The sequence below is a fragment of the Pollicipes pollicipes genome, unplaced genomic scaffold (assembly GCF_011947565.3).
Source record: "Pollicipes pollicipes isolate AB1234 unplaced genomic scaffold, Ppol_2.1 Scaffold_4740;HRSCAF=5597_pilon_pilon_pilon, whole genome shotgun sequence".
Lineage (NCBI taxonomy): Eukaryota > Metazoa > Arthropoda > Thecostraca > Pollicipedomorpha > Pollicipedidae > Pollicipes > Pollicipes pollicipes.
The window spans coordinates 641,840-652,541 of record NW_023596545.1 but is presented as its reverse complement, the minus strand read 5'-3'; the positions used below and the strand labels follow the sequence as shown (position 1 = coordinate 652,541).

General features: G+C 51.9%; 1 protein-coding gene across 1 annotated transcript in view; it reads left to right on the top strand.

The window, feature by feature from the left end:
• The window catches only part of LOC119098832 (uncharacterized), a 64,869-nt gene that overhangs the window by 20,729 nt on the left and 33,438 nt on the right, over positions 1-10,702 (top strand). The window contains exon 2 of the mRNA XM_037221881.1: positions 4,113-4,274. Coding sequence (XP_037077776.1) covers positions 4,113-4,274 — 162 coding nt within the window. The remainder of the gene's footprint in view (positions 1-4,112; positions 4,275-10,702) is intronic.

Sequence of the window (10,702 nt, the reverse complement as noted above, 5' to 3'; positions counted from 1 at the left end):
CACTGGCCTCAGGGGTGACCTTCAAATCGGTCGCTCGTCATGATATACCCTGCGACGCTATAGATGCTCTTTTTGCGCCGCGGGACAGTTGGGACGGAATGTTGAATGCTCTGAGCTATCCAAACATGTCATGATCTTACTGCGGTTTTTATTTTGACTCGGAAATAACGCCTAGCAGATACGATAACAAGTATTGAGAATGAGCAACAAAGGATAACTTTGGTATCTTGATTGTGTTCATCAAGGGATTGGACCGACCCGCCAAAGGAGTTTTCAAGGTGTTTTTTTTCTCCGAAGGAATACATTTGGTGTTCCAATACCACACTGGTGCTTTTACTCTAAACATAACGATGTGACCTAAGGCACTGCGATGGGTGTCGGTACCAGCACCGCGTAGCCATCTTCCACGAGGCGCATGCGCGACCAGAACCATACAGGATCTTGATGGTGCAAGAGCGTACTTCTGGAAAAGAAAGATTCCAAATGAGATAGGGAAGACACCGTAGCATTCCACCTATTTTCTTTTTTTGGGGGGGAGGGCAGGCAGTCCCAAGTCTGTTTTGTGCTGCGTCTGCGGTTGTCTGACCCATGGCAGGTGTTTGGCAGCCAACCAGCCATGAGCGGCGAACGAGACTACACGTGTGTGCGCGTGACGTGCCGCGCCGGCAGGCTGATGTGCTTGTCATACCGCGTCGGAGCAGGAGCGGTACTGCGCTTCGCGACGATTCTCCGTTGCGAGTTGTCGCACTATGTGCAGCTGCTCGCCGCCACCCGCGGAATCTTGCGCTATGCTCGGCGCGTCCCAGCTGATACCGGTGGAGCAGCTCGTGCGGGTTGCCGCGCAGCCCTCGGCTCGTTCTCAGGATATTTGCGCACGGTTTGCTCACCTTTGTGGTTACGCAAACTAAACCGGCTTCTCTATTAAGTTGGTGCATAATCGAGCGCTTTTTAAGATGTAATCCGAGGCTTTTGATTGGATGATGAATTGTCGAGCGAGCTAATCAGTGCTTGTTGCGTGAGCCTGACCCGACCATCGTGAAATTCCGAGAGAGCGACAAAATGTTTGCGGCCAAAGCTTCACGTGCCGCAATGTCCGACACGGGTAGGCCTGACGTCACGTGACTTTTAGCGCTGTCCCTGCCACCGGCCACAGACCATGCCAGTCAGGGGCAAGTAGGAGGCGCCTGAGCCGCCCCGAACCTACACCGCCACGGGTGGGTGAATTGGAAAGGGTGGTAAGTCCTCATGTGCTAAAAAAGCTCACTTTGTGCTAATTTGCTCGCTGTGTATTACTGTAGGGACTTATGTGGTAGTTTGTGGGACCTTTGTGCTTTCTTAAATTTACCTATTTCACTTCGAATGCTGACCATTGTTTACCTGCTTTTGTGCGGACAGTAGCTCACTTACCTTTATGATGTTACTTACTTCGCGCTAATTATGGTATATTTTTGTTCTCTGGAAATCATGCAAATTCTTGGACGTTTGTGACGCAAATGGTATCATAATCCTGATAACAAACTGGTAATAGGGTGGTGGCGGGATTATTCACTTCGACGCAACGTTTTGCTTAGACACGATAGAGCCAAGTAAGCGGTAGATGAGATGGCGGATTCTGTACACGCGTACCCAGACGCGGCGGCGAACCTGACGCTATGGCAGCACGCCGTCAGGCGTGGGGCTCGTTTACGTTAGCTGCCTGAGAACCCACGCACGACAAAATATATGCGTGTGGCGAGGCAGGACCGCGTGGCGTGACGTCACGTCGCCGCGTGGCACGACGTTGACGCCACCGCTCGGGCGTCACGCGGTCCTGACGCAACTGAAGCAGTGCTGCCGTGTGCCGGTTGGTACTGTGGTCAGCCTGTACTTGCAGACCCAGCGTCTGTTCTGGCTGGGCTCCGTAAACGAACCGGTCGAGGCCGCGTGTGAACTCTTCGCTGCCACAGTACCACACGTGTTGTCGCAGTCGCCAACAGCTCTCGCGGTTCAAATGAAAGCGTCGGGGGGGCCGGCGCGGGGGTCGCTTCCTCAGCAACGTCGTGCAGCCGCGCGCGCGTGCTAAGTCCGCGGCATTGTTGTAAGCGCGTGAGCCGGTTGAGAATGGAACTAGTGCTGCTTGAGGGTGCGATTGTGTTATTCCCAATGGGGGAGAGATTTTGTCGTGAGAAGTCATTCATGACTGAAGTCATATCATGACTGACGTCATATCATGACTTCTCACCGATTGCGACTGATGATGGCTGATGCGACTGATGCGACCGTTGCGTGATGCGATACAGGTCCTTTATTCGGTTAACGTGCTGGGACTTGCAAACATGGCTGATACGACCATTGCGTCACGCGTGGCGGGATTGCAAAGCCTAAACGTTTGAAGCAAACAATCCTTGGGCAGCGACCTTTGCACGCCCTCCTACGTACAGATAACAGAGTCTCAACAAAGTTCAGTGCTGTGAAGTGGCAGACTTAAGCTATGTCTGGGGACACTAAACCCCCTCTGGTATTGAAGGATCTCAAACTTCATGGGCCTGCTGAATTCGCTTTAGAGGCTTGCCAAAGGTTGAAAGTAGTAACAAGTTTTTTGGCAAGTTTTTCCTGTAATGTTTTTTTAAACACGTACCTGTTTTTCTTGCTTAATGAACGCTCAGCAACACCATGACATATCATGGCTCTTTTCCTCCCTTCTAAAGGGAAAATGCTAATTAACTTGTGACTTATGGCCTCGCCTCTGTGACCCAATGCTTTGTGGGGATCCGAATAGAAAAGCAGCAATAGTTCAAGCTCTCAAATCAGAGCTTGTGCAATCCCATCTTAAGCCTTATACAGGATTAACAGGGGCGCTGCAAGTAGTATCGTCCGAGGGCTAGGAGGAGCACAGTAGCTTGGATAGTGACCTCCCCTGCGAGGACCGCCCCTCACAAATCACGAGATATGACATACTTTATTTCGACGAGCCACATTTTCCTCGGTTTTTATAAGTTGATGCCGGTAAGGAGCGTGCATTTGAGTGACCCTCATGGGTTGAACACTCAGGAGACCCTGATCTGTAATTGACGAGTTGGACGATTGTGTACCTTTCCTGGACAGGAGGTCTCGCAAGGACTGTCGCCTAGGAAGGGCCACCGACCTTTCTCGGTTAGGGATGAAGCGCGCTTCCTTCCAAGCCAGGGATATTTGCCGGCTACCGCCGCGGCGTCCGGCGGCCGAGGCCCCCCGTGGCCAGTCCCGTAGGCCTCAGATGAACACTTCCTGCATCACGTCTCCTCCCTCTGACCGGAGCAGTGGGATTCGGACGTCGGCAGCAGATGCCACTGGCGCAAGAAGGAACCCCTATGATGCTGTCTCCAACTTTTGTCCCCGCCCCGCACCCCGTTCCGCCACGCCCCGCCACCGCCCACACCTTTTGCTATGCCTTGGTGCCACCCCATCCGCCATGGTGCCCGGACCCCTTTTGTCACGCCCCAGACCCCTTCTGCCACGCCCCGCATCCCTTCCGCCACGCCTCGGACCCCTTTTGCCACGCCCCACACTCTCACGCCAAGGTTCTCGTCCATGGGTTAGCATGCGGTACGCTGAAGACCGTCGGTAGGCATGCGTCATCGTTGTCGTGTTTCTGTATCTGCATCGGGAACAAACCGTGGTATTCTCTGGCTTCACTAGAGCCGCCCAGCGCCGCTCCTTGTCGCCGTCTGATCACATTGACTGATCATCACTTGTGGCTGGTCTCTCCAGATTCGCCTCCCCACTTACAGCAGATTGTGAAACCAGGGGCACCATGCTGAATTCCAAGTAGGCGATCGTGGTGGGACGACATCGTCGCTTAGTCGTGGACAGGTGTAGTCGAGTAAGACGATCCACGGCGCCGTCGCCCGAGGCTTTTTGTCTCAGTCCTCCGACTTACGGAGACCAGGAGTTAAGTCTGTGGGCGGCGCGAGTGAGAGGCGGCCTAGGTCCTGAGCATGAATCTAGAGCACTAGCGTGAGGTCGGCGCACTGGCCACGACCGGCCGGCTTGCGCGACCTTGACCGTGGCGCGCGCGGGGCGTCAGCTGAGCCGAGGTCCCGGCGCCGGCCGGCTAATAATACCGGTCGGCGCGGCGGCCAGTCGCGGATGGCCGGCCGGCCGAGGAGGGGTGCGTGGCGCGAGCGGTGACTGCGGGCGGCCTGGAGCGGACCGGGGCGGCGCCGGACCAGCACCGGACCAGCACTCTCTCGTGCGCTGTGGTGCCGCCGCTGGGCCTCCGCCGCAGCAGAGGCTCCGAGCCCGAGGCGCCGCCGGTGAGTGGGGCCGAGCCACGCACGCGAGCAGTGGTCCTGGAGTGGGCGTGGGGCTCATTGTGGGAGCGTCTGGGTTGCTGGAGTCTTTCTTGGCTCGCTCGGTAAATTGTCATCTGTTAAGTCATCAGCTGTTTTTTTATTGGATCGATTTTTTGTGGAATGACTGCTATTCCCCATACTTGGTAGAGGTGGCATTAAACGCCTTTGGCCATGCATGGAAACAATACAAACCCAGTGGTCGGACGTGTTCTGGCATGGGGATGGAAAGCACGTGTGCTTGTGAGGAACAATGGCCGGTCCAAGTTTAGCGGGAGACCAGCCATACCCCCAAGATGGCCCAAGCTGAACAAAACACGACGCGTTGTTGGACTTCGAAGAAGGTTGAAGCAATTTCAACTTCGTTAAGTTTGTTTTAAAACACTCAGTGGGATAAAAGATATTCCATATATATATATATATATATAATATATATATAAATACGTATCAGTAAAACATATCTATATATTATACATCCAAATGCTTATGTTATATATATATATCCATATATATATATATATATATATATATATATTTTCATTATATATAAAAGATATTCCATCCATATTCCTCACCATATATGGCTCCTGACAAAAACAAAGAATTAGTGATGCGTTCTCACTAGACTCATAGACGTCCCCCTGGCAGCACTCCTGGCCCAAATATTGGATACAGTTAGAAGCTGGACTGATACAATGTTCCGGAGCCAGCTGCGGAGAGTGGCCCGGTGGAGAGTAGCTGTGGTCGATTCATAACAACCAATCATTGAAGTGTTTTCCGAATAAAATAGATACGTTGAAAGTGAAGTGGTCTGACGATAGCGAACTGATGTTTCCATATTATTTACCCCTTCTCGTTCCCCTTCCCTTATCGGCTGAGCGTTCCTTATCGTTCCCCTTATTCCCTAGTACGTTTCCCTTATCGGCTAAACGCTTGATTTGAAACATTTACATATAATGCGTCTCGATGGATTTGGTCACACCGGGGCCTAAGGAGTCCGTCCAGCCACGGAACCACTTGGTGGCTTTAGGTGCCTGTTTTGGATTCCGGGGATCTTTTGATGTCTGGGATCATGTTGATGCATGAGGGGCCCACACATGATGTTCTAGAAGCCTTACAGGTTGTCTGTACAACTGCCAAAAGCAGCACTGGGGCGCTCGGCACCAGTGAGTATCGGTCACCTGCTGGGAGGGGCGGAGGGCTGGGTTTATTTACTGTTTCTGTTTTATTTAAACTTTTTGTTGACTGAATGCTCGTTCGTGCGTCTGTGCCACTGAGTCGCTTTTGGCTGTGTAAATGAAAACGGGCGAAGCCAGGATGATTGGAAGCGGGGGGAGGGGGTACGCTACACAGGCTGTTGCAACGGGGGAGGCCAGGGAGTGTTTTTTTTAGAGGACCGAATTGCGCGCCCCATTCACCAGGACACATAAGTGAGAAAAGACTACGGACTGTCCTAAACGTTTGTGTGTGCAATGGCCAGCGCAATCAATGGTGCCATCAAATTTCGGCTTGCCCAGACGTCGGAAGGCGTGTCTCAGCCTGAGCACCGCGTTTCCCGCACAAAAACAGTCGAAATGAAAGGCGAGCCGAATGAAGAGAGCCCAGACGGAATGGCCTGGGCGCGACCGAAAATATTGAAGGGGTAGGGTAGAAAATTGACTGGGGTAAATTCGAATGGGAAAAATTGCGATGACAAAAAGTCAAAAAACATACAAGTTGGCAGGGATGACAAAAAAGAACACGAAAAAGTCGAGGGACAGCAGGTCAAAAGGGGGTAAAAGTGGACTGGGATAAAATCCAACTAGAAAACAAGTCGAAAGGGACGACTGTCAAGGACAAAAAGCGAATAGGGATAAAACTCGGATCGGAATGTGTCTTAAGCCTTAAAGAAGTCTTGGGATAAATCTTAAGAAGTCTTAGAAAGGAAGTATTAAGTGATAAAAGCCAGATAAAACGATTCGATGGAAAAAATTTAAGCCGCATAGCAGGTAGCCAAGAGGATCTAAGACAGGAGTGCCTCAACACGCGTCCGGGTGGCCGTTGATAAATACTCTTCGCTCGCGTGGAAAGTACCGAATTCATGGGATGGATCGGTCCGTGTGCGATTTGACTTGTGCCTTTTTGTGAGGCTCCTAGGTCATGATCCGCTCAAATAAGATCAAAACAAGTCAAATTCAAGATTGGTGGTCCAGCGTGTTCCCCATACCTTCTCATGCAACCGCCGTTACACCTACATATGTATTCTGAGAAAAAAGGTCACTAATGTATAAGTAGGGGTCTGTGACCTTGTTTTACTTTAGAAATTCACGGTGTCCCAAAATCTAAGAAATTAGTTTCATTTTGGAATGTCAATAACGTCAAGGGTTTGCGCGAGGGCGGATGTTCCTAAAAACTAATGGTCGATTTGAGCTATTTTTGTCAGTGACCATCTCTGCACATTAAGAAGTCTATGGAATATATCTGTTGCGATCTTGACTTAGGAATTGAATGTGCCTCAGATGCTACCCATGCAGCGCGGTCTTCAGTAAAAAGCAGGTTGTGACCTCCGTTTGACCTTTATACTTGACCCAATCTTCCGTTTGTGCTAAAATTAATTGTCTATTTGTTCAACAAGCTATCTCAGGGATGTGTGGCTTCCTTTCTATCACTCCGTGCCGCACCACATTGAATAATTTCCTAGAATTGCATTCGTGGACACCCCTGTCCTGGCCGGCCTGCCGTAGGTCAGCGACCTTACAAGGTACAGTACATGTGAGTTGTATACTGAAGGATCCGCCATTCAACTGCATACAGCTCTGCAAAGTTCGGCGCCCCTGCGCCGCATGTTTAGAAAATTATTCTGGAAAACCTTCGGGAGGCCAATTCACCCCCGTCCGAGCGCGTGTTAATGATATGACGCCTAGCATGAAAAGGTAAGTTGCCGACCGCAAAACAACCAATAGAATGCCCCTTGTTTTTTTTTTCGCGAACACAGCAAGCTGGCTTCTGGCCCTCACTTTTCTGGTTCTGGTTCTTTTCTGGTTCTGGTTCTTTTCCAAATACAAACATAGCTTCCTGGGTCCCGCTGGTACCGTCAGCAATACCAGGACATGTTCAAGGCTCCCACTCACCTTTTGCGAACGTGATATCCTAGTGTCCTTGCCCCCTCCAGTTCTATTACAGACCACAGGACGTGGTTTATGGTTCCCAGCCGTGTTTGGTCTCAACTGATGAAGGTGCTTTCCAATCTTTATCGCTGTGAATCTGTTTCCGCTTGGACTTTTCAACTTGTATTCCTGTCGCCTTTTTGTTCCTTCGACTTTTTCGCGGATTCACCTTTATTCCTTTTATCTTTATCACTCGACTTTGTCTTTCGAATTTTAATCCCTGTCGACTTCCCTGTATTTTACCTTTGGTCCTTAGACCTCGAGCCGTGCAGGCTTTTGTGTAGTTACATTTTTTGAAATATTTCCCATTCGGCCTTTTGTCCGGACAACGAGGACCGTACCTTTATAGCCGTTTGCCGCGTGAAACACATGGTTATTCATTAACCTCATCACGAAGGTTCCTGCTGCTCTGTTCGACGTGTCAACGCTTAGGACAGCTGATCATATGTAAAGCAAAGCGATAATAATTTTCATAATCACGCGATTGATGAGTCTCATTCCATTGTATCTCAGTGAAAAACTGCACCCGACCCTGGCCGGGGGTGGGGGTGGGTGGGATGGGAGGGTAAAACCTCGTGAGCGCTCTCCCCACCCCCGGCTGCGTCGTGATGACAACCAGATACCGATTAGCACGATCAAGCGGGCAAACCGTGACTGCGCTCATTCCGTCCATTGATCGAGCTGAGAGCCATATTTGCGTTGACTGCGATGGGATTATTGGATTGCTTCGTTTCTCTGGGTATCCCGTCGCATGTCTGGTTTCAGTTTTGGACTGTGGCTGCTTTCACGGACTCGTTGCACAAGAAATGTGTGTCGTTGGAAATCCTTCTCAAGCGATCTCCAGATCCATATAATGGAGCAAACAACGAAAGCAGGGTGTGGCAAACACCCGGCCCTCTCGCTTCTTTTAGAGGATTTTGGGTGCATTCTTGTGAGCGAGTCCTGAGAAAGATTCTAAAATAAATTTGTATCATTTTAGAATTATGCTCGTAGTCATAGTTTTTCTAAACCATTTTTCACGCGCAACCCAGTTCTCTGGGCTGGCAGTCGAGCACTTTCGCTGCAACAGACGGCTTGTGCCTGTTCGTTTTCGTCTTTGCCATTTCGCATCATGCAGCGTCATGGCGCGAGCGCCACAGGCTCTCGCGGTGTGTTGGTCCTAATCATTGTGGACCTAGTGGGCTCCCATTTGCCATCGGCTCTGCTCGCATAACGCATGCAGATTTTCAGCACCTATGCTGGTGTTTTAGTGTTTTTCAGTACCTATGCTGGTGTTTTTACTGTATTTTTCAGTACCTATGCTGGTGTTTTACCGTGTTTTTGCCGGCCGTAATTTGCGGACCCTCAAATTCTGCCCGGTTGAAAAGATTGATAGCTTACCTTAATGCAGCGTGCATTGTGTCGCCATCAATGGACCAATGTGCTGCGAATATCCGTTACCGCTGTCGCACTTGATGGCCTGTTACAGATACCGTGCGCTTATCGAGAACCAGATCGGACGAAACGCATTACCCGAGTTTCCGCTCGGTGCCGTGTATAGACGACCGTACATTGATGGGGGAGACGGATCGGCCGACGCGCCGTCCGGCAGTGGTGGCGCGCCACGCCCCCGGCCGAATGGCGCGGGTCGGCCCGCGGGCCGTGAGCTGCCGCTGCCGCTCGGCGCCCGTACTCGGCGCCTGTTCTCTCGGCTGCGATACCGCTATCGGCGGCGAGCGGCGGTGGGCCAAGGCTGTCGCATGGCCGCAGCCTATCGGTCAGATCGAAATGGATCTCGCTGGCCAGACGTCAGTTGCGTGGCGGCAGTCGGTCCCAGATGTGCATGTATGCAAGTGGATAGCGAGGGACATGACTTGCACTCGAGGTGGTCTTCCCCGGCGGCGCTGGCCTCCCATGCAGCGTATGCAGGCAAATAACCGGAACTAAACGACTTTGCTGGCCTCGGCTCTGCGCTCCAGCTGGCGCGCCGGCTCTGTTTGAAGAGGCGTTCGGTTTCTGTTGACGATGTCTGGCGATAGCTGAAGTAACGTGGGGTTTGATGGGCCCATGGCGGTGTCATCTCCTTGCATCAGATGACGCCGCCGTGGGTGGTTAGCCATGCAACATATGATAACACCAGCGGGGTGGTACTCTGGGGTGGGCTTGTGTGAAGTGATACCGCCCGACTACATAGCTATGTAAGAGATGTTACCACCCCGGCTTCATAGCCATGTAATAGATGTTACCACCCCGGCTACGTAGCCATGCAAGATATGCTACCGCCCCGGCTACATAACCATGTAAGAGATGTTACCGCCCTGGCTACGTAGCCATGTAAAAGAGATGCTACCATCTCGACTATATGCCACGTAAAAGACGTTACCTCTCCGGCTGGACAAATATGCAGCAGATAATATCTTTCAGGCGGAATATCTATGTGGGGAGCGATACCGCCCGACCGGGTGGTCCCGAAGCGGAGGATTCGGTTATTGATGCTTGAATACTGATCAGCGGTCGCAGCGGCTGAGCTCGCCGGCCAACCCTTACAACGTTTTTTTATAGCTATTATCGCATGCATTACTACTTTTAAGCCTGCTTTCATTTTACTCGCCACGTGTCAGTGCTGGTTTTAGTGGAATGTCGCGGCAAGGCGCAGTTTTTAACATGACCGCGCACATGCTGCACGCATTGCATGCAGTTGCCATGCAGCGCATGCCGACTCGGCCCATATATGGGCGAACGCGTGTGGTAAAAATAATCCCAGGCCGTGTTCGTGTATCTTGCATCTTATAGCGTGTCACTAGGTTCATACGCTCCTTTTGCGCAAGTGTGTCGTGCTTCGAAGGTAGGACCCAACGAATGCCGCCAACCGGTGTACGTCACGGCGGGTATTGTTCAGCCTTTTTTCGTGCTCACGGACCAAACGATCTCGCCGGCTGACGGACGCGGAGGGTGCTGTTCACCAGCCAGTGACGGCCGACCAAACGATCTAGCCGCCTGACGGACGCGGAGGGTGCTGTTCACCCCAGCCAGTGACGTGCTGAACAAACGATCTCTCCGCCTGACGGATGCGAAGGGCGCTGCTCAATCCCAGCCAGTGGACGTGCCGATCAAACAATCTCCCCCGCCTGACGGACGCGGAGGGTGCTGTTCACCCAGCCAGCGACGTGCCGACCACACGATCTCTCCGCCTGACGGACGCGGAGGGTGCTGTTCACCCAGCCAGCGACGTGCCGACCAAACGATCTCGCCGCCTGACGGACGCGG